The sequence below is a fragment of the Astatotilapia calliptera genome, chromosome 12 (genome assembly GCF_900246225.1).
Source record: "Astatotilapia calliptera chromosome 12, fAstCal1.2, whole genome shotgun sequence".
Classification (NCBI taxonomy): domain Eukaryota; kingdom Metazoa; phylum Chordata; class Actinopteri; order Cichliformes; family Cichlidae; genus Astatotilapia; species Astatotilapia calliptera.
In genome coordinates, this window is record NC_039313.1 from 12,475,107 (window position 1) to 12,499,811 (window position 24,705).

The window sequence follows — 24,705 nt, forward strand, 5'->3', positions numbered from 1 at the left end:
AGCACTTTATGGGGTCTCACTGAAGGAGATGACATACTCGGTTAGAACAGGGGCACGGTGATGCAAATGAAAGGTAGTGGTGCTGAAGTGAGTCTGAAAAAGTTCACGCAGAAATAGAAAGTTCATACTGTGTATAATTCTGTTTTTTTGGCAAGTAGAGTAGGTGGTTTGTGTTTGTGGAGGCTTTTGCAGTTGGGATTTCTTTGCACAAGTTGAGGTTTTTGTGGTGATGTTTGGCTTACAGGTGGTACGCAGCAGGGGGTGTGGCTTATTATAGTCATCCATACTGTGGGGTCAGAAAGCAGCCAGTATAATCTAAATGGTAAAGAGACCGCGGGGCTCTGCTGTCCTTGTTTCACCATGTTGGAGACCTGGCATTTGGCCTCTGTTTGAGGACCAAAGCTGCAATTTTCTCTGCCTTCCTCTGTTCTCTGCGGCTTCTGAAAGGCTGGGTCAGATGAATAAAACAAAAGCCATATTCAAAATGATTCTTTTGTATGCCCATCCCTTTATGCCTTATTTTTTTTATCATCAAATGAGCACATGTCCTCATTCCCTCGATCCATCCCACCAGCGCTTTCTGTTATATTTCTCTATTCTTTCCGTGTGTAGCTGCGCTCCTTCCCTTCTTTCCTTCCTTTCCTCACTTCCCTTCTTTTACTCCCCACAGCATTCCCCCATTCCCTCTGCCTTACACTCATTTGTGTGAACGCCTTCTTCTTACCCACAGCACATCCTCTGCCACATAAATGAGAGCAGGGAGAGCAAAGGGGAGAGCATGATGCAGGGCCCAAGGAGCAGGGTTTAATGAAGCCAGCCTAAATGAATTTAGTGCTTTCCACTGAGCCGCTCTGTCCCATGTGGCGGACTAGCACCTCAGCCACTGTGTCAAAGACCCCCCTCAGCTCTGCTACCTGTTTGTCTGACACCTTTGTAATTAGCCGCCACTATTGAGGAGAGTAATTACGTATTAGAGCCATGTTCTATTAGGGGAGTCTCAAAAGTGAACATTTTTATGCAAATGTACGGAATCAGGCCCAGATTAAGAAAATTACTCAGGGTTTTGAGTGTCGGAGAAAAAGAGGGGAGGCCATTTTCCACCAAAGACCATGAAAAGAAATTGTGAGTATCGCAGCATACTAAATGGATGAAGGGGACTGTGCGTCTGTTCTGATTTGTTTGGTGGGATATCTGTGTGTGTGTCTTAGTCTCTGGGGGTAAAAGGTTTTTGCTGCGTGGCTGATTTACTATTTCCAATTGGTATTTTAAACAGTGCTCCGTGATGGGACTTGAATAAAAAAAGTAAATTGGAGTTATTAACTGCTATTGTTGCTCACCTGTTTTGTGTTAGAAGCTCCTGGGGACAAATACAGTGCTGATTGTTATTCCTCTTCTCTCGTTTGGTATGCATGTGCTTAAGCATAGCCTCTGGAAAGCCTGCCTAAGCCAGCAGCATGCTCGCGCACTGGAAAAAAAACCTGCTTTGGCCTGCACCAGCTATTTGTAGCATGTAAGTCTTTTTGCTTAGCAACAACAACATAATTTCAAAGTAATGTTTAAAACTAAATTGGGTCAGGCTATTAGATATTATGCAATGTTACAAAAGACAGAACAATTTGGCCTCATTAAATCCTAGCCCTGCAAGCATAACCCAAAATAATGGGCAGTTGTTGAGTTTAGTGCATTTATGTTTAATAGACTTAATCGGCCAGTTTCCTTGTTTTTTTTTGTTTTTTTGGAACCAAGTAGTGAGGAGGTAAGCACAGCGTATTGCTCTAATTATAAATGGTTGTTATAAGGAACCCCCTCCTTCTCCAGCAGTGGACATTTTGGGGAAGTCTGCTTATCAAAAGGGAAAGACACACATGTGCGTCTTGTCTATCAGCCATCTCCTGTCGGGTTGTTGAAGTGTTGAGAATCATTTATTCTGGCAGTTAGCATTAATAACACTCTCTTTTTGAGCTCCTCGCCCAAGACAACCATAAGTCTTGTCTTGTTTTACAGATTTTCACGCTGCTTCATTTCTGCAGTAAAGACATCAAGAAACTTTTCAGCAGTCGTGAATTTATTTCCCCTGCGGTTGCGAAATCCTTTACACACAAGCCTTCCAAAATTCCCCCAGATTAGATTCACTAACAAATCACTTCTACAGCTGAAAAAAAAGGAAAATAAAAACACTGAAAAGAAAGCGAGCAACTGTTTTACCTTTCACCCAGATGTATAATTAACAGTTAATGTTAATTGATTAAATCATTAATAGCTAAATAGTTCTATGTGAACAGTTAACTCTGATTCATTGCTGTTATATGCTCTTATAGTCCCCACACCACTTTAATTCATACTGGACTGTCTACTGTATAAATATCCACAGTGATGTGCATTCAACCCTTCCTAAAAGCCTCAAGTCATTCATTTAGTTCTGCTAGATGCCAGTAAAAGTTTTTGATGAACAAGATCTAAGATATAAAAGTCATAAAATTTCGATAGGTGATCCTGTGGATTCACAGTGGCAGCTGTTTGTGCATGTTCTCTCAGACTCGTACTCTTAGTTAGTCCACTTTTAGCGCATTTTGACCAAAGTGTTGGTTGGCTGTTGGCTCTCCATCACTCTGCACTCTCGGTCTGACTTGACTCAGTATAACTGAAAACTACTTTTAGCTGAGGTATAATGACTTCTGATGCAAAAAACTTCAAAGTCTAAGCTGCACTTCCCCGAGTCCCCAGAAAAACACTGGCTATGTTTGAAGTGGACAGATGAACAGTTAATGGGATAAGTGACGATCAAACTTGCATGTTGTGTAGTCAGTTCGTTTGGTTAAACAACAGTAATTGCCCTCATTAACTCATTCTGCAGCTTGTTTTGTTATAGTCATATCTCCACTGGTTTCCCCGCTATTTTAAAACTAGGCTTCATCTCATGAAGACTTGGTACATAATGTGTTCTGATGAATGTCGGATATATATGTAAAATCTGTGCAAATGTGCATGCATCTGATCAGCACGTGGCCCGACCAACTGAGGACTTTGCAAATAGAAAAGCTGAAACTGCTCAAACTCATCTCCCCTTTCGATCAGTCAGGGTTAACCTGGCCCAGCCATGACATATGGCTTGTCTGGTTTGATCAGGCCGTCAACTTCTGAACCTCAAATTTAATGTTCAGCTGGAGTAGAACGGTGCATAAACACCCTCCAGATACCAGACCCAAAAACTGTGGGAAAGCTGCTTTCTAATTTCGGTAGTAACGAGTTTGAAAGTTGCCTTTGCTGTCATTTAGTAAAACTCAAGCTGTACAGTATGTTTGTGTGTGTTTGCAGCTGTTTATTTTCTTGTTTTCTTGTGTTACTGACAAATGTTTTCTGGGGTCTTGCAGAGATGATTTTGAGGCCAGTATTTCTGCTTTCTGATCAGTCTGTGGGTAACCACTAGACTTAGTTTGTGCACTTTCTAGTATCAAATGTTCATGTTTCTTTGCTAAGGCCAACGGGAACTGACCTACTGTCTTCAAAATAATTTGTCTTTTGTGTTTCCTTACTGAAAGTTCCAATCACAAGGTCAGAGACGAGATGCCATCCCGGCAGTAGAAAGAGATTTGTTTTGTTTCCAAAGGTCAAAGCCGGGTCTTTCTTGCTATTCTGTAGAGACTGTGGCCTGGTAATAGACTCTTTAAACACTGTCCTGCACTTTTAATGAATATTCTGCAGTTATTGTTTGCATCTATAGTTTCAGGTGTTCACCCTCAAGTTGATATTTAACAAATCTCGAGCGATAAGCATCTTTCACGTTTAAACGTTTACTTTGTTGGACTTGAAGAGGTTTTGGGCTTATCTGATGGTCAGCTCTTATAGCGTGCTAAAGCTCCTGTGTTTTTTCTTTTTTCGCTGCCGAAATTCTGCTTCCATTACCTACTAAGCCTTTGTCAGATTGCAGGGCTGTGAAGCGGTCCCCTATCACCACCGGTAACAGTGGTTTCCAAGTCCCAGTCTATTCAGCTCACGCCACCACCCTTCAGGGACTGGTAATAACTATTTGCTCAGGCTTATACATTCTCGCCCCCTGACTTACTTTTTCTCTCCATGTTTTCTTCCTTCTCGTCATTCATCCTGCTCTGTTCACTGGATCCATATTTCCTTTCCTTTTCTTCCAACCCGTTTTCTCTTCCTCACTTCTCCTTCCCACCTTCTCCAGTGACATCTTTCCTTTCATCTAAGCAACCAGTATTTAAACTCTCCTCTGCTCCAGGGTCTTGTCATATTCCCTAGAAGCCAAACACTATTAAAAGAGGTCTATAGACCCTGTAGCAAGTGTGTGTGTGTGTGTGTGTGTGTGTGTGTGTGTGTGTGTGTGTGTGTGTGTGTGTGTGTGTGTGTGTGTGTGTGTGTATTTTTGCAGCAGCTGTAATTTTTTTGGCTGGTTTTCTTAGTGTGAAAGCTCAACTTTGTGGTAATAAGTGTATGTATCCACATTGGTGTATCTCTCTTTTTGATCCTACGAATCTTCAATAAGATTGTGAACTCTGGTGGGAAATCTATTGGCAGCAGATTCGGAAGATTACGGAAATTCTGCCTTGTGGGAGGCAGTAAAAAGTGGTTGTGGTGGGGAGTAAGAGGGGCTGGAAGAGCTTGCCATAACCCTGAGAGAGTAAAAATATGAATAGAGTGTGGTGTCGATGACCTTGTGGAATGAGGTTTTGTGTCCCTTGCTCGCTTTGGTTAGCCAAATGGGAAAACAGTTCAAGTGTTTGCTGAAATGCACACACACTATTACAAATACCCAGATGCTGTACAACCAAAAGTAGAAAGAAATGCACTCTGTCTGCGCTTCTTGTGCACATGGTTCAATTTATATAAATACGCACATTCTCAAAAGGCCTGCCCAACTTTACTGTCAGAGAGATGAAATTTACTCTGGAAGTAAAACACATAGTGTCAGTCTGGAAGTTTATGAAGTGAAGATTGACTAGTTTAGGAGTTTTATCGTCATAATCTATTGAGTCGTGCTTGTCTTCTCGATAGATTGAATGCAAAATATTATTTTCCTGGAGTCCAATATTGTCTTGGTTTGGCTTGTTTTGCTTTTTGGTGCTTTCAGAAACTAAAAGATTAAAACAAACTCTGTATAAACAGACAGTTTGACGCACAGCCAAAGCTTTAGTTAAAGCTAGAGTGACAACACGTTTTTGACAATGTTTAAAAAAAAAAAAAAAAATCCATAGTAACCTTTAGGCATATTGTAATTAGTTGGTGAGAAGGGGAACTAGATTCCCGGGTGTCCTCTGGGCTTCCAGAGTGTGAATGGAAATTTAAGCCAATCACAGGCCAGAGCTGGTGGCCATCCAAAAAGTCTGGATAAGAAGTAAGATGCAGCGGTGCAATGGGTCAGAAAATGTAATTTCACCTCAAAGAACAGGGTTCAGATCTGTTGTAAAGCCAAAGTCTAGCATGTCTAAAGCAGGTGTGTGTGTGTGTGTGTGTGTGTGTGTGTGTGTGTGTGTGTGTGTGTGTGTTCATGCTTGCTTTTTGGGAGGGGCTGAGAATACAGATGGGAGAGCTGTAGGAGCAGGGTAGTAGATTAGAATAAATTTTTTTAATTATTATTCTTTAAATTTCTGTTTTGTTTTTTTAATTTTATTTTTTCTTTCTTAGATTTCTGAATTCTGCTGTTTTAACTTCTTTGCATACTTCATGTAACAAACACGCTTGAGCTAAATGTAGCTAATTTGTGACTGATACATCGTGAAATACTTTCAATTATCAGATATCTTCATGACTTGCCTGGACCAGATGTCTATTTAGAGAGACAGAAACCGAGAGAGAAAGACCTGTTTCATTAGCAGATTGAGAGAGCTATAATGTGATGGCTGGTTGAGATGGCTACTTAAATGTGATAGGCCATTAGCTATTCATTCCTTCTCCACTATTAATGCAAGGTATGGAAAATGCAATCATGCAAATCACTCTTCGATCAGAGCTTTTCATGGAGGATTAAATGCTGACTGCATGGAGGGGAGGGTGTGTTAAGAATGGGCAGAGGATAAGTCTTCCATTCTCCAATTTCTCTCCGATTTCTAATCTCATAGCTGTCTTTTTTCTTACTCATCTGTTACTACCACTTCTGTTTAATTTAAGGTTGTTATGATTTATGGGTGATATTGGGAAAGAGACTTGACGGTGGAGTTTTGAGAAGCCTTTTTCTTCTTTGATTCTCACCTTCAGATTTCAGCTATTTTACTTACAATTTCAGGTATTTAGGCTACTAAAGGAGCAGTATGTAGTGAGTTATAGAATGGATTCAGTGTTTTATGTCATTTTCTTTATAACCAGTGATACTGAAGACCTTAGAATCCTTCTGAGCCTTATAAGCCCCGTAATATTTAATATCAACATCACGCCGTGATATGTATAATTTTATATATCTGAGACGTTTGACAGACAGCACTCTTAGCTTGGGTTTGTTTAGTTTTAATCATTTTTGTAGAGCAGAGCAAAATCTGTCGGGTATGATTTAAAAATTGGGAGTTTCATGCAGTTTAATGCTGCCCTCTTACAAATGTCAGGTTAAATTCTGCTGTAGTCTATCAGATTTGTTATTTGTCTAAAACACTTACTCAGATTGTCTTTTGGCCTGCATGATAAAACACAGTCAGCTAACTGATTTGAATGAAGTGGCGAGACAGAAGTGATCTGTTAAAAACATAAAGAAGGCAGCAACAAATACAATGCAGGGTCCTCTGAGGGTTTAAAAAGAAAACTCCAAACAAACCATGAAACCAGGATCATTGTAAGACAGCGTGTCAAAATACTCCACTAGCCAATCTACGCAGTGATTGATGCATTGATCTGGCTCTGCTTCTTAGATCATCTTTCGCCTGAACTCCAGACAGTGTCAGAAGAATCAAGCCAGAACACAGCTGCCTTTTTCCATGTGTAGCACATAAACAGGAGGGTTCTCTGCAGACACATTCTCACCTCAGGAAATACTCTGTTTGATTTGGCTCTATGTGAATTCACCTGAATATTTCCTGCACGGTTCTCACATGGGCGCAGTCTGACGCCACACAAAACTTTGCACCAAGGAGCTGTAAGACTGCTCAGCGTCTGATCCAACGCAGTTGGACATTTGCATTCTCGCACACAGGTCCTCGGGGTAGTGTGGAGAAAGTCTCGGGGAACATGGCTATCGTCTCACCTGTATCATAATCAAAATGTTATGACCAACAGAGCTGTTTGCATAACCCAGGGTTTATGTAGGCTTGAATGTCTGTATTGCTTAGAATAGTGAATATATACTCACTGGCCACTTTGTTAGGCATACCTGTTCAAATGCTGGTTAATTCAAGTATCTATGTATGGCAGCAGCTTAATGCGTTTAGGCGTGCTGTTCAAACTGAGCATTCGAACGTGTAAGAAATGTGATTTAGGCAATTTTGAATGCGGTGTCAGGCGGGCTGGTCTGAGTGCTTCAGAAATTGCTGATCTACTGTAGATCAGTAGAAAAAGAGAAAATATCCAGTGAGAGGCAGGTCTCTGGATATTTTTCAGAGAAAATTGGTGGGTGCTGCTGTTGGCGGCTAAGAACAGGAAACTGAGGCGACCAATGCGGATGATAGGGGCAGAATTTGGTGTAAACAACATGAAAGCATTGGTCTCCCTGCCTCGTATCAGGGGTTCAGTCTGGTGGTGTAATGGCGTGTGGGAATATTTTCTTGGCATACTTTGGCCCCCTTAGTACCAACTGTGTATAGTTTAAATGCCACAGCCCACCTGAGTGTTGTTGCCGACCATGCCAATTCCTTTATGACTTCAGTGTAAGCAAGATAACAAGCCATGCCACAAACATGAACACGACAATGAGTTCGCTGTGCTTCACAGTCACCAGATCCCAAGCCAGTAGAGCACCTGTTGGATGTGGTGGAACTTAAGAGAGATGTGTGATTTCGCTGTGCGGCAAAGAAATCTGCAGAATCACGTTTTTCCATGATCTTCTTGAATCTTGAAGGCGAAAGGGGGCGTAACCTGATTGGAGCAGGGATAGCTCAGTAGGTGGAGTGGTCGCCCCATGATCGGAAGGTCGGAGGTTTGCTACCCTGAGGTATCCGTCTCTACACACTGCTCCCCGGGCACTGGATTGGTAGCTGCCCACTGCCTCACTGAGTGAATGGTTAAATGCAGAGGACTACAAAATTTCCCCCATGTGGAACTATAAAGGGTTTAAAATAAATAAAAAATACTAGCAAAGTGTAACCAAAGAAAGTGGTCAGTGAGTCTATATCAGTTTTATTCTTTAAAAAACCAAAGTTAATAATCTTGGTAGTGGTTAAATGAAAGTACTGTATAGTAATGTTACTTTATTTTGTCTCCTAAAATGGAAAAAATACATGCTTTAATAATTAAAAAAAAAAAGAACAGCAGCAGAACTTATACATAACATTACAGTGTAAATGCACAATGCAATGATCTGCTTGTTTATACTTGATTAAATTAAAACGTTGCTGATAGCTTAATCTAACAATAGCATACTGCTCAAAATCTGCCTCTTAAACCTTGCACCGTTTTTGCACGAGTCCACTTCCTCTTTAATATACTGGGTGAGATATGGTTCTCCTTGGATAGTCACTTTGAGCAATTGAACCTGACAGTGAATTTCCCAAAAATACTTTTACAGCCTCTTGTAAAATACTTCATCAGGCCTCAAAATTGTTGATTAGCATATTCACCCCGGATAGGCTGCTGCAGTACACTTTAAATTAATAAGCCACTAACTGTACAACATTTCATGAGCAAAAGAGAGAGAGAGATGGCGAGACAGAGAGATGGATGCCTTCTGTGCCACCTTGTGAAATATGTAATACATCTTCATTTTAACGGGTGTTGTAAATGTCAGGCCACAGATATTCTCTTAATGAAAAGATCACTCTGTGTCCGAACGTTGACAAATGTATCTGGTTTGAGCTGAAAACTGAAGAGTCGTCTCCCAGTTCGGACGACTTGAAGCGTTAACAAACTCAAGCTGCCCTCTCCTCCTGTGCATCGAGTTGATCAGTTTCAGATTAAACCTTGCCGCATCATCTGCTGTCATGGTTGTCTTACTCACTTGTGTGGCCGGCGGTTAAATGTTGGGTGGTGATTAGCCTTATAGTCTGTAACTTCAGTAGCATAATCATGGACACAAATCCACAATTAAATCACTTAATCCGACATTAAATTGGCTTCAGATCAGGGCTGTGGCCCCAGAAACTTAATTGGGCTTTGAGCATGAAATAAGCTTCTTTCGTAAGATCCAAGGTTGACCATGATTAGTAAATTTCACTATTCTCCCTTGATTTTTTTTTTTAATGTGCTTTGTCAAAAAAGACATGGTTGCTAAGCAGCAGAGTTAGCAATAGTGAATATATTCAACCTCCCATCTGTACCAGGATCTGGAAAACAGACAGATGTTGCAGCACGGTTTGAGTCTGCACCCCTTTGTGCTGTAAGTGCTTTGGCTGACTCTGAAGTAAGGCAACATGCATTTCTGCAAGCATTCAGTGTGCTTCATTAATTTTGTTGGCTGTGTGACGTTTTTTTTTTTTTTCCCTGTGTCGCTTTTAATTCTAGGAGGAAAAAAAGTAAAATCAAAGCTCATTTAATTCTTACAGAGTTGTTAATTTGCCTAATTGTGTGTGTTTTACTACTCGTGAGTGATAGATGAAAACCTAGTATGTCTAATTTCTATTATTAAAAAAAAATTGTATGTGAAGAAGATTTTTACAGTTCTCGGAAAATGATAGATGTCAAAAAATATCTACCGCGCCTCCTTCCTTTGTTTCCCTTCTCGTGTTTCAAAAACTTGCAGAAGTTTGAGCACATGGTGTGTTTCGTTCGCAGCCTGGAGCTGCTAATGTGGGCTGCTTCAAAGCTGTATCCAGCATGCAGGACTGTGATTGCAGAAAGGTTAGCATGGGTTTGAGGATTTGAAAAGTGCTAGATAGCGCAGGCTTCTGTCAGTTTGCCCTCAAGCCCGCCGGCAAAATTTTCCTTCTGCTCTTCGTCCCACGGTTTTATGCAAACTTACAACGATGTCACTGACATCAATTTACCCCTAAAAGCTGCACTGCACCGGGCTATTACAGAGCGTTCGCTGTCTCACCACCTCCTCAGGGTAACCGAGAACAGGGAGAATATAAAGAATCAGCATATAGATACAGTTTTGTTTTTACGCCCCACTTTACAGCACACAGGTGCAATGCCTTTGTTATTATGTGCATCCAGACCAATTTACTTTATGGTTTTATACTCCACTGATCACCAACACAGTCTCTTCTTTTCCTTTACACACATTTCTTAATGTAACTTCATAACAGGCCTGCTCTCCACAGTGGGGGAAATTAACAGGATGTGAATAATAAATGAGATCTTAATTGATCAGGGTTCTGTCTAAACAGATTGTATAGTTGCGCCCTTGATATTCAGATGTTGAGTCAAATAAATCAGTGCATTCAAACTATGGGAAAGTTTGAGAAACAGATTCACTTTATTGAACTGTTTAGTTCGTGATTTTAGAAAAAGTTAGAAAGTTAGACAAAACTAGACTTAAAAAAATATAATCAATGATAACCATTCAATATATTGTAATTCAGTTGTCTGAGAAGGAACTAGGCTGTTGCACTCCCCCCTAGAGTCTATTTTCAGACTTCAGAAAGTCAGTGATAGGGGACTGTGACCAATCAATGTCTTTTTAGGTGAGCGATACACAATAATAATTTAAAGTAGTTTGAAAAAGTTCACATAACAGATAAATTGTGGCGGTGCACTAAGTACAGAGGGGCGTTTAATGAGGAGGAGACATTGCACCGAAAGAACCCTGAGTAAAAACAAACACGTTCTCTCCCTATTTATCCAATGTGGAAGATTTAAAGTGGGGGAAAAACAGATCATATTTTTATGGTGGAAAAAGAAATGCACAAAATGAGCAATTTAAAAAAACAAACAACAACCTGTAACTTGAGCCAAAGTGTCATTTTTTACTGTTTATGTCTCTGTTGAATCATACAAATAGTTGCCAGAATTGAATTTTGCTTTATCATGTGAACACAAAAATGTATTCCAGAAACTGGACATGTGACTGACAGAAAACAGGAAAAGCAACACATTTACTTGCACATTTTCTCAAGTGTGTCTGCTGAGTGGGTCCCACATAACTGAAGTGGGTAAACAAAATAGGAATAGCTGAATATGACCGCATCTAGGGACTCAGGTTTGTGACATCCTGTTTGTGTATTTCATAACCCCGGTCTGCGCTGTTGTGGCAGGCTTCGTTTTATTGTCATTTTACGGTGCTCTAGTGTTGTTGTCGCCGTTATTATTTTTGGTGCCTAAGAGCTGGCCTGCATTAAAGCTGCTTTCAAGCATGTTCATCCATCACAGAAAGCGAGAGAGGCGGAGGGACGCAAAGGGAAAGAAACGGCAAGAGACGGAGAAGAGTGAGAGGATGGACAAATGCGGAGACTGCTAATGGCTTTATTGGAATGATACCAGTTATTAATTATGCTGCCCTCACTTAAAAAAGACAGATTTAAAAAAAAAAAAAGAGAGAGGGTGAGTTAAGGGAGGAGAGCAGCTGCAATCTGTAACATGCTGTCTCAACTAATAGCTAGAAGTCAGCTTTTACTGATCACTGGATGGCTCTTTCCTAATTGATGGGGATGTGTGTCAGTGTGCGTGTGTGTCTCCGTGCTGCTTGTGTGTTTCCTTGCCCTTCATTTCCGTTTTCGGAACGTGAATGTCTGTTTGTCTTCCAGTCGCGCGTGTGTGCTGTAAATCTAATCACTCCTAGTGTGTGGTAGCGTGAGTGGAAGGCTAATATTGTCCATGTCACCAGTCTTACCCAGGCATGTCAGGAGGACCTGTCCTTGTCCTCTTCCTCTCTTAACTCTGTCCATCTGTTCTTTATCCTCTGCAGGAGAGGTGTATTTCCTCTTCGACCAAACAACTTTTGACAAAGTATCAGGAAAGCGTGGCACTCGTTTTCTCTCGTTTCTTATATTTTTGCCCCTCATTGTATGTGGAGCTCTAAGGTAGCCCTTGAACGTTTTTGTTGGAGGAGGGCAGAGGATCAGGATTTCCCACCTCTTGCTTTACACTGAAGCTTTAAACACATACTGGCACCTGCCAACACACACAAAAAGTACAGATGTAATCCTCGCTAACTGATTTTATCATCTCTGAATCAACACCACCAGAACTAATTTCATAGCAGCCATTTCTCTCCGTGTGCTGAATTTATTTTACGACCCATGTGCAATGCCAAACCGCTGTAAAGTGGTAAAAAATACACAGTATGACCGCTGATGATGTTTTTTCCCCCTCCTCCAGGTTTCCTTTAGTTAGCTGCTTTGGAAGCACTACAGGCCTTTGCACTAAGGCACTGAGGAGACAATGAGTGACCAGAGGGAATGGAATGATTATCATGTCTCCGGATATAGCTACTTTCACTCTGTGATTAACCTCTGGTGGTGTGTAGGGGTGTTTTACTAGGATGTGCTTGAGTGTGTGTATGCAGGTGATTGGACCCAGGGTGTAGATCTAATGGAGCCAAAGGGATGATTACATTGAAAAGGTCAGTTTTGTCTCCTGTTGCTGCAATTAAGACACTGGAGAAAGGGAGACGGGGGTACTGGATAAGTACTGCAGACAGAGAAAGAGGAGAGAAAAAATGAAGGGAATTAGCTACAGGTATGGCTGGGAGCGAAGGAGAGACGCGAGCATTAAGACAACATCGGTGTCTTGATGGAAGCGCATGTCAGGAAATGTTACTTCAGCTTCAGTGTGTGTAAGTGAGCTCGAATGAGAGTGTTTAATTTTGAGCACATCTGTGACCGTGTAGGTCCATTCATGCTGTTATACATTTGTACAAGTACTGTGTATCTGAATACAATATGTGTGTGTGTGTGTGTGTGTGTGTGTTTTAAAACTTTACAAATAGTGCTGGTATGTGAATGTGTAAACACACAAAAATACATGTTTTCTGGCTTTTCTTTGAAGTGATTACTTATTCACACATTGCGTTTTTAGATCCTAAATCTCGGCCTGTATGTGTTTTCGACAGGTTGGGCCTTAATGGTGTTGTCTGGATCATGCTTTTACTCATGCACGAGGAGAAACCAATGTTGTTTTGTACTTTAGCGCCTCTTTAGTGGTTTGAGACAGACTGTGTCAGGAGTGACACCACTCCACTGGAGATTACAACAGTTCGCCGTGTTTGGAGACAGGAAACTGATGCTTCAGTGACTAGAACAAGAATAAATTGGAGTAGATGGAAAGGAGTGTTGAACTTCAAACTACTGAGTTGCACTTCAAAAGCTCCCTCTTCACATCCTCTGCACAAAGTCATCTTTGACACGGTGTTTTGTCTGTGCATGAAGGATGTCCGAATTGGTTTCTCTTTGTCAAGGGTTGTTCTTGACTGGTTTTATGTTTAACGTTAACTACAAGGTTTGTGCTTTTTTGGGCCCGTCTGCCTTGCAGGACAACTTACAGGGGCTGAAAACTAATAAAAGTGTGAGAGCCTGGAATCCACATTGTTTGTTTGAAAATGAAATCCTTAAAACAGTTGGGATGCCAGGTTGGAGTCTAAGGTGCTGATTAAGCACTGCTAACTAAGATCTGCAGTCTAAATCTTTTACTGCCTTTCACGTTTCCTGTCAACTCTTGTCCAATAACAGCTCATAATAAAAGAGAAAAATGATGTGATATAAATAAAATGTTGGCAGCGGTGTTACACCACACTATTAGCTGTACTTAACAGGGTCAGCTGGGATGAACTCCAGCTTGAGATGGGATCTGCGTTTTGGAGAATAGACTTGAGAGGCAGGCTACATCCTGGAGAGGCGTCCGGTTGATTACGGGCCACACACACTTTATATAGAAACCCAAATTTCTTGCTGTGAGGCATCAGGCTCGACCCCAACACCACTGTGGACAATACTGCAGAGCTGGAGATTTTATGATTATTTAGTTATTCATACCTGTTAAGTCACTGAAATGTTGAACTATAAGATTAAACTGAAGGAAAAATAAAAGATATCACCTGGTGTTTCAATGCATCACTGGATAAACTGTATTATTACTCTGTTTCCACGTGCTTTATAACAAATGTTGGCCAGCTCACCTGAAATGTTGACCACCCCCGCAAACATCATAAAAATTATATCACTTATGGTAAATAAAATAAAATTAAGTGCCGGGGTGCTTTTTTTCCACCCAGCTTGTGATGTACAGTAATGAGTGTAAGTTTGCTGCCTTCTAGATGTCTTTGTCTTACCGCCTCAGGTAAACAGTGTCCTCAGAAATAGAATTTACACTAAATATTTTCTTCTTTGTCGAACAGGTGTTTTAGTCTTCAAACAAAAATCAAATGTTTTATGCTGGAAAATATTACAATGGCCATTGTGCAGCTAGTAATTTAAATGGAAGATATGCCTTTTTTCATTATTTGGAGGCTTAATTGTTGCGTTCCAATCTGGTGTCTGCTTTTGGTGCGTGGACAGGCAGAGCTGTGCTGCACAGCTGTGGGACTTGTGTTGTCTTCCCACTCTATCCTGACGGCGACGAGCTCATTATATCCAACCGGTTCTGCTGGGAGTGCGTTACAATTCCTTGTGATGCATGTGCACTCGTGCTACACACGCACGCACGCACACAGCTTTAGACCACTTGACCTTGGTTGCTATGACAGCAGCGGTAAGGCTGCACCGAGGTGTCAGTGTGTCTTTTTGACGAGTCCCGCAGGCACACCAACGCCAGCCCACCCGTTTTCTGTTTGTGTGTGTGTGTAATGATGATTAATACCTTTGTTTTGAAAGCCAACAGAGAGTTGTTGTGTGTTTGCATCTGTGTGAGCCTTTACGTTTGTGTGTACGTTTTTTCTTCTTCTCTGTATCAGCGAGCATGGACTTTCCTCTGTGGCTGAACAAGCACGTGTGTTTAGCCTGTTTGTGTGCATCAGAAGTTTCCATGCCTCATGCACTCTGAGCTGTCACTGCTATGATTGTTGTTTATAGTTTTGACATCTTGCACCTTGTCCCCGTTGTTTGTCAGTGTCTTTCTGTGCTTGTGAGAAGTTTTTTGATTTAATCTGGTCTCATTCGTAGCTGTACCTCGTCTATTTTCTGTCTAACTTGTGGCCCAGCAGCACAGGTCACGTTGGCTCTGAACCTGTTCTGGTTTTTAAATGTTTTGAAAAGTAGAGAGGTGGTGGCTTCATCTTAACCAAACAGCAATTAGGGTGACACCAAGAACCGTTTCTAATTAGTTGTTTACCTCCCAACCTTTCATTTGACTGTACCTCATTAACATGTTCTTTTGAAATTGGTCTTGATGTCAGAATTGCAGAGGAAAAAAACATTTCTCAGAGATGTTTGGGTGTGAGTTTAGGATTTTTTATGGTTGATTTAATGTTTTTATAATAGAAAACAGTGTTAAATGGTATTTTCATAGCCTTCTTTGCCTTTCATATGGATTTTCCCACAATTTATTCTACAGTGATACAATTTTTCGACTCTGATTAATCACTTAACAAACATACAATTTCTGGGGGAAAAAGAAAGCTGTGCAAAAGAAAAAGCAGTAACCATCCATGTGAAAGAGCCCGCTGAGCCATTCTTAAAAGAAGCAGAGGGTTCATCAGTGTTGTGAGGCAGAAAAAGATAAAGATGATGTGTGTTTTAATCATGTCCATGCAACCATCCATCCATCTACCCATCTATTCATTCTCTTCCGTTTATCCTTATCATGGTCATCAGGGGGCTGGCACCTATCCCAGCTACCATAGAGTGAGAGGCAGGGTACACCCTCGACAAGTCACCAGTGTGACAATCATTAACACTCACATTCACACCTATGGGCAATTTAAATTTAGAAATTAATCTAACCCCACCAAGTGCATGTCTTTGGACTGTGGGAGGAAGCTGAAGTATGCAGAGAAAACCCAAGCAAACATGCAAACTCCACACAGAAAGACCTGTGGTGGAGGTGAACTCAGGACCTTCTTGCTGTGAGGCCACAGTGCTACCGTTTTTTCTATTTCCCTTGTGTTTTATTCAAGTTCCAGTGTGCTTGTGTGCTTTTTCAGCATTTTCGTTGGGGGGTTTTTTCTGATGTTTTCTTACATTGCCGTGCATTTGACCTCACAGGCCCACCGTATGTTGGCTATATGTCTTCAGTCATAAATTAGACGCTAATCCACTGCAAACCTTCGGAAGTCGGGCCGAGTACGACCAAGTCAGACCACGATTGTTTGGAGACAGGTTGCTTCCCACCAGGTGACCTGTGCAGTCACCTGGGAACTGGTCACTCAGAGCTTGAGGGTACTACATCCTTAATCCCTGAGCGACCAGTTGGTCACCACGGCTACCTGCAAATCGATCTCTGACAACATTAGAAATCAGTGAAATCACGGGACAGCCATCGAGTCACAAAGAGGTTGTCATGCTATTTTTATTCTAGTGGGACTTGTTCTTCTTCTTAGTCTGGTATAGCTTGGAAAACTATAGAGAAGTTAAAAAAAAAAGGCAAAATGAACCAGCCCAATGTTGTAACTATACCAACTTGGCTGAACTATGATTTAGTGCTCTTACTGATAATGCTTAAAAGTGAGAAGCGCTGCACTAAATCTCCACTCCCACTGACACATTGTCAAAGCACATGCAGGTTTTCTTTGTTTAGATGAAAGTTTAACCATCATCTTGCCCTTTTTCTCTCTTTCTTTTTCATGTTGCTTCTGATGTCGCTGTATTAAATCAAGGTAAGGAAACCAACACTGCATTAATCATTTTCACCAGTTTTTCTTGAACTTCTTTCCCTCAGAATTGTGCTTATTATAGCTTTGATCATTTAAGTATTTTCTGGCTCCACGGTAATTAATGTGTCGACCGTTATGCATGAGAAACATGACACTGGGAAATCTTTGTTCTGGAAATATCTGAGAAACAGTTCTGAGTTTCTATGGAAAGAGCCACAGAGCCTGCATTCTCTCCACCTTTTCTTGTTGTTTTTTCGTGACTTGTTTTCTTTCTTTTCCTTTTACTTGCTCTTCTCTCTCTCTGTGGTCCCAGTCTTATATGGTTCATATTTAATAACTCACTTATGTTTGTTGGCTCAACATGAAAAACTGTTTTAATAGCTTCTGGACGCCACCCACTCTTCTTTCCCAGCTCTGGTCTTATATTGCTTTCTGTCTTTGTCTTCTTCTTATCCTTTTCTTCTTGTGATTTTGTCCTCTTGTCGTCCCTTTTGGTGGCTGTGGTTCTCAGAAAAAGCGAGTCAGGTAGAGAAACCAGTGTTCCTTTTCCCAGATCTGTTAGTGTGGTCACACACTGTTGTAGTCAGGTGTGACGCTCCTGTTGCCAGTTTGTCGTTTGAACCAACTGTAGCTTGCTTGTGCCATCTCAACACAGTCGGCTCTTCTGGCAAGAGAAAAATTGGCTTCCTCTTCTTCTTCTTCTTGTGTGTTTCAGTATTTGTTTGTATGTTTCTTAGAGAGGGAGTGCATGAGTATGTGCTTGTATGTTTTGCTGGCAGGCAGTAGTGGATTGTGGAGTAGTGTGCTGGCACTGGTGAGGTCCAGTTACCCTGTGCGCACCACACCTTAGGAGGTAATGCGATTATGAGGGCAGGGACAGGGGATTTGTTCAAAGAGCATAGAGAGGAACATCAAACACAAAAAAAGATGGGATTATCAAAAGATGAAGGGGAAAAGAGGCCGTATCCCCGCCTGTCTTTTAGCCAGCTTCCCGGTGAATACAAAGGAGGAGGGACAATGACACAGTGGATAGGCATTTTTTTCTCTTTCTTTATTTCTCTCACTTATAAGTAACCCTGTTCTTAAGCTCGCTCCTTCTTTGTGGCACGCTCTCATTCAAGAAATTTAGTCGCGTTAGTTCTCAAGGGATTCCCAAGCAGAACTGGGGACATCCTGCAATATGAAGCGTCTGTCCAGAGTGTCGCACCTATCACATATTATGCAAAAAATAAAACACAGGAAAAACCCGTTTATGCTTTTATGTGCACAGTGGCAAAATGGTACATTTGTCATGTTAACATAACAAGGATTCTGCTGTGCAACTATAATTTAACCAGGCTGTTATATGCAATTTGCAGCTGCAAGAAACATGACAAACCAACTCTGGCTCTGTTTGTTTTGATTGTCAGTGTCTCTGGGGGGCTGAAAGTGCTGTGTAACTATCATATGCAGTCATGCAAGAACACCTCAGGCTACCTGCATTGAGGCAGCTCCCTGTTTCTTCGCACCAAGTGACCCCCCCAGCTTGAAAGGATAACAGCTAAAATCGCTTCAGATATTCAGCGCTGATGAATTGAATGGAACCTAATGAGTGAGGTGGGGTTGTCTGTTTTATTCAGTTTGAAGAAAAGGTAAAATAAAGGATTGTCCAGCTATTTTAAAAAATGTTTTTCCTTCTTTTTCTGGCATGCTTTAGCTGTAGTTAGATTAGCTGCGCCAATAATATCCTTAAAGCCTATCTGTCCTAAATTTCATAGAGCAGCTTTCTCTCGGTTTTTCCCTTCTTCTTCACACACTGACACCACAACATCTCGACTATGGATTGTTACCCAAACTTTGGTCAAGGACACATTTTTGATTTTTATGCAAATATTTCAGTTCTTTTTTAAGAATCACTGCTCCTCTTAGGATATTGGTCAGATTTAAGTGATTCAAGGTCATTTTTTTCTGGATGTTAGTGTTTGTGAGCCTCTTTGACTTCACAGTGGAGTTTGATTCTCATTAGTTTGTGCAATATAGCCAAACAATGTAAAAAAAGATAGCTTCCTTTCTGTATGTCACACATTACAACAACCTGTGAATTGTAATGGATCATGAGTTAGATGACCTACTGTTAAGTGTAACTTTATATAGGGCTGTGCGATATTACCAAAATCTCATATCCCGAGATAAGACATTTATCGTCCTGACAACAATACAAATCACAAAAATGTAACATTTTATGTAAATTCTGTGAATCTCGGGCAACTTGCGTGAAGTGTTTCCATCTGGGCATCCTTTACCTGGAGTCCAGTGTTTTAACCGATGCATGAAACTATACATTTTTAGACATAAGTTGTAACGGCCACCATTTTCTTTGAAAGTTTTAGTCTAAGGTTTATTTTTTTAGCACCTGACTGCTCTTTTTTGCTTCTCATCCATAAACTCTGCATACTCTTTCACGTGATTCTTTATTTTGAAAAGTCTCAACAGGATCTTGAGCTTTATTGTGAAAGGGTTATGTGGAACATTAGCAAGCGGACACGCGAAGGTGTTACCGTTGCTGTTGCTAACGACAACGCATAAAAACAGGCGCTTGTCCTTCAGTAGTGTGGTTATATTAAATATAAGAGAAAGAGAGAACTTTAAGAAATTAATATAGCCACTACCCGGTTGTTCAGTGATGACGCGACGAATCCTACTTCCGGGTCTAAAGTAGTCTGCGTTTAATATGGCTTTTGTGTTGTTAACATGTTTAATGTTATGTATTTTCTTCTATTTAATCTCAAAAAGCTGCTAAAACAGCCAGTGATCCCTGTTGACCTCCCTCGGCTTTTATTACCGCTAATCATTTATTTAAGCTCAGTTTTTAAAACCTTAGGATGTAACTACAGCCCAGCCCATGCAGCAGTATGTGAATGACTAACCTCGTATTGTGGATGGATTATCCCAGTTATTCTCCTGGCTGAAGTTTGGTCCTTTTACAGCATCCTGCCATGCGATTACATTTGTTCCTGACCACCGAGAACACTCACGTTAACTTTTATCGAGTGGAAAAAAAAGTTAGCTTGTTTATATTATGCTAACATAGCTGTTTCGCTAGCGGTCACGTAGCACATCATTATATACCAGCTAGCCCAACTTCAGTAACCCTACAAACGTCACTGCTGTTTAGTTTTCTGTCTTCATTTATGTTGGAAGTGATAGCAGAGCTGTACGTTTTAATTTGTTTCCAAAACCCCGCAGTCAGGACATGCTATATTGTATTTAGATAGAAGCTAGCGAGCTAACACCCTGCTAACTTCTAACTCCGTTAAATGTCATAAATTCTGTTTTCATGGATGCCTTGATGCCAAACTCAATTGTTACACCTGGTAGAGCAGAACGCTGATCATTTTATTAAAGCTGAAAGACTTTAGACAGTTTTTCAACTCTCAGTAATGCCATAGTGATCGTTTGATATATGGACCTGCAGCGGAGTTTAGACCCAGACACGGCTAGTGACGTCAGACTGAACAACCGGACAGTGACCATCAAAACGATGAAAAAATATTGCTGTAAACTGTTTATTTTACGACACCACGAAACAAACGATAGCTTAATAGGAAACAGACGTTTTTATGTCGTCATCCGATATACTGTATATCGTTATATTGAACAGCCTTACTTGATTATGAGAGAAATAATCAAAAGTTAGCTATGCAGTGTTTGAAGTTAATATTTTAGGGTCTATATGAAAGATTTGGAGCATCATTGTAGAAGCAGCTATTTGCTTTGTAGAAATATGATTGAATAATTTACTGAACATAAACTCACACAGAGATAATGTGCTTTAATGTTGTAATTATAGCTTCTCTGGTCATGTTTTCGTAGCTGGCCCTGTTCACTGTACATTTGAGTTGCACCTTTTTCAAAGATGTTCCGTGTTTGTTAAAGGACTAATACCTCACACACTGCACTGAAAACGTGAGATGGCAGAGTGCAGTCTGAAGTTTTCAGCTTATGTCCCCAAGAAGCATTATTTTCCCAGTATATGGAAACACGTTTCTTCTCTCTGCCGTTCTCTGTTTCACTCTCTGTCTATAAATAGTTACATTTATAGACCTCTTTCATAGATTTTAGTTAAAACATCTGTACATGATTATACATTAAACTCTAGTTCACACAAATAACCGTCCATGACTTTCTTCTCGTGTTTCTTTATAATCTCTTTCTGTGCATTTAGACAAAACTAAAAGTTCATTGTGGGACAGTTTTTCCAATATTAGTGTATTGATTGCAAAGAGCCAACGGTAACAGGGAAGGTTAGAGAGATCCTTGCTTGTTTTTGTCTCTGTGTATGGGTGTGCTACAAAATGTTTTTCTTCCATGTTGTACTGTTTGAATCTTCTCGTTTCTCTGTCGTGCTATTTGCCTCACACTCTGCCAAAACGCAAACACATTCAGCTCATATGGATGCACAGTGAAGTGCTCCCATCAATATGAACACACCTTTTGCCCAACTGTCCTCCAGTCCTTCTCTCCAGTGTCTATATTTTTGCCTTTTGATTGACCTTCTCCTCCTGTTGTAATCTGATGATGCTTTACGAGTTTGTGAGGGGGAGGGCATACAGTGGCAAGAACTAATGTTCTCTGTGATGTGTATGTGCTCTCTGTTCACATTCCAACTATAACAATCTGAATCATGAGTTAAAAGTCTGCTTTGGTGTGTGTTTCCAAAAAAGATCTTGCGTTTTACCCAAAAATGTGGCTAGGAGGAGAAACTCAACTTGTAAAACTTAGTAACTCCTCCATCAGCATGGGAAAATATGTGCGGTCTAAGCTAGTGCTGTTCTGTAGATTTTGCTTGTGTGTATGTACGTGTGTGTGTGTGTATCGTCTTTTCTGCAAAGCGTGCGTGTGTTTCTGCACGTGTACTTTCAGCTGGGTTGTTGGGCCGTACCTTCGTGAGGTTTCAATCCCATGGTTTCTCACGCTGGTCAGAAGAGCTCGTAAAGCAGTCAATGAGAGGTTGATGTCATTCATCTAACCGCAGCGGGGCTATTTGTGACTCTGTTAATGAAAGAACGGCTGGACACACAAATGAACTTGGTTTGGGGCTTTGCAGAAAAGTCATACGGATCATCTAGCTGCAGACAGATCCACTGACCTGTATTAGTCCACACAAAACCCCATCTCTCCGCCTGCCTGTTCTGATGTTTTCCTTTTCCCCGGAGTCAGACCAAAGGAAACATCTCAACAGCTATTAAAGTGAGTTTGGGCTCTTTATGAGTAGCTGTAATGTTTTTAGTGAGCTGTTATTACACAGTGTCCAGTTTCAGACGCTCTACTGATGCATCGTCTAAAAACCTGCACTGCAATAGGCGTACTGATGCGGTTTCACTCACACTGTAGCAGCATGAAACAGAAGAAACTCTTTCATCCTCTTCTTATCCCGTACTTCTTTTTTTAAACTCATATTTCTTTACTGGTCTCCACGCATTTTCTCACAGTTTTTTCATTGTTTCTGTTTATAGAATTTACTTATTTTGTCCATTTATCCTCGTTTTCCATCTTCACCTTGACAGTTTTGGTGCTGCCACATCTTGCAGAAGAAAATCTTTGTTTTGTATGATGCACTTGTGTGTGTGTGTGTGTGTGTGTGTGTGTGTGTGTGTGTGTGTGTGTGTGTGTGTGTGTGTGTGTGTGTGTGTGTGCGCGTGCACATGCTTGCAGTATCTGAAAACTTCTCACGATCGGCATCTCAAGGGGTATATGATGGTATGGAAATTTTGTCAACATGGACCTAATGGTTCTGCAGTAATTGTAGTCTGTGGCAACTCTGGAAAAGACCAGGAGGATAAGGTGGAGGGAGACAGGGGAGTCGGTAAAGAAAGAGAAGGAAGAATGTGGAAAAATGCATCACAAATGGCATAATGCTTAGCATTTAGATGCAAGAGCAGATCCATAATTCATGTTGCTAATGAAAGCTAGAGGGTAGCCAGTTAGTGCGGAGGGGACCATGCTGATCGGATGGGAGGTAATAGCATTACCATACAGATAGATTTAATGTGCTTCCTGTGCCATACTTTGCTCTTTCCTCGTGTCTCCTCTTATATGACCTCTCCTCTTTTCCTTCTTTCCTTGTTTCCTCTTCTCTCCTCTCATTTCCTCTCTGCCCCGCTTTGCTCCCGGTCCCAGGAGCTTCTATGCCATTGCCTCAGCAGATCCAGTTTGCCTTGGCCTCTCACCACAGAATGTAGACTGAATGATTTGCTCCTACTTTGTTAAAAAGAGATGATATTGGCAGGAAAGGTTGTTGATATAACACGTGCCATCCGCAGGAGACTGGAAAATCGCGGAGAGAAAGGGCGTGCATATGTGTGTGTGTATTTGCCGCTCTGCCTGTGTCCTTGTGTAAAATTGTGCACATGTGTGTTCCTGTGGTCAGCAACTGGGACAGACATGGGGCCCCAGCAGGTAACTGGGCCCAGGCTTCTGTGACTCATTTAGCTTTGGAGACAGATGTGTGGCTGTAGGCCCTTCTGTGGCTGTGTCAGAAGCTTGGCCAGAGTTAATTCTCGCTACATAGGAGATATTTTTGCTATGCTGGGAAAAATAGTGGTTAGAAGTTAAACAGTGATAGTAAGGAGACTGAGAGTTGGGTTTCATTTTATGGATTCTAATGACCGTGATAGAGAGTGGGCAGAGCAGTCTGTCCTGCTCATGTAAAATCTGTTTGTAAAAACTCTCTGTACATAAAAGCTAGTTTGAAAAGAAGGTTAAAAAGCTACTTAGGCGAAGGCTCGCTCTCTGCTGTTACTCCGATAAGACCTGCTTTTTGAATTCTCATTGGCAAATTGTCACTAGAAAAAAAGTAGTTTTATAAAGAAGGGTGTTGCAGGTGCTTAGGCTCCTGATCTGAGCGTGAAGTAGAAAGGCCTGGCCAGCACTTACGACTTGGCCTTCATTTTCAACAGATGCTCTCACTAACAGAGGGAGAACGGTGAGGAAAGTGTTGCCCTAGGGCATCAGCCAAGCAGAGTGGAAGCCGGAGTTGTAGTTATCATTTCTTCTGATGAAGTCACAGAAGGTTAAAGGGCCCGTAGTTGGAAAAGCTGCCCTCTCTTGCCTTTTGTCTGTTCAGAGTCAGATGGTCAAAGACCCTGAGACTTTCAGCTTCAAACTGCCTGCATTTCAAAGCATTCATTCAGACAGTCACTCCATCAGTCTGTCAGTCCGTCAGTTAGTCCATCACCTAGTCGATATAATGATTCTCTCCGAGGCCCTTATGCCCAATGGTTATCTCTGCAGGCTTTCTCATACATTAATTTATGAAGTCAGCCCAATCTGTGCAGGGAGGGGTCTGATTGTGTTGTTTGTTCTCAGTTTTTTGCTGTAAGTGTTCATCTCATCTACACATTCAAGCTTTCTCCTCATACTGAGGTGAAAGTTGGACACTTTTAAAACATTTAAGTGCTCCCTACATTCTGCTGCCTTTACGCCACATTTAGAACTACTTATTAAGAGACCGCAAGGTTTTAAAGTTGAGCATGTGTGTATACATATGAATATATGCGCGTTATGAAGACCCCATGGCCTATTTCACAAGAGCCAATCTAAGTAATGAAAGGAGTAGTAAGGGGGGAGGGAGTAAGTTGGTGGGAGGCAGCAGGAGAGAGCAAGATGGAGCACCGGGTCCAAATTATAATACAAATCATATCAAGTCAATCATAAAAGCAGTCAAGATTTACTAGTTTCATTTCACTTCCCGAGATTCTTCAGTTTAATAGGGCAGCTGGGAGAGGAGGGAGCAGGATTGCATGGTTGAAATGGGAAGAGTGTGCATGCATGTGTATATGTGCGCACTTGTGTGCACGCATTCTATGAATAACCCTCCACAAGCCATCGCAACCGCTGGCTCACGGCCCCCTAGCTGGAGATAGAACAGTAACGTCTTACAGGCATCT

The 24,705-nt window shown here is 41.3% G+C and overlaps 1 protein-coding gene across 7 annotated transcripts in view; it reads left to right on the forward strand.

Annotated features, from left to right (window-relative positions):
- The window catches only part of fbxl17 (F-box and leucine-rich repeat protein 17), a 229,428-nt gene that overhangs the window by 94,091 nt on the left and 110,632 nt on the right, over positions 1–24,705 (forward strand). The window contains exon 9 of one of the 7 annotated variants that reach the window (XR_003273996.1): positions 18,187–18,373. The exons of 4 other annotated variants lie outside the window; for them this stretch is intronic. Coding sequence is in view for 2 of the 3 variants with exons in the window: in XM_026186349.1 (XP_026042134.1) it covers positions 18,187–18,262 (76 nt within the window). In the remaining variant the exon portion in view is untranslated. Of the gene's footprint in view, positions 1–16,780; positions 16,800–18,186; positions 18,954–24,705 lie in introns of those variants that run through there. 2 more of the 7 variants (XM_026186349.1, XM_026186352.1) reach the window with 2 other exon arrangements.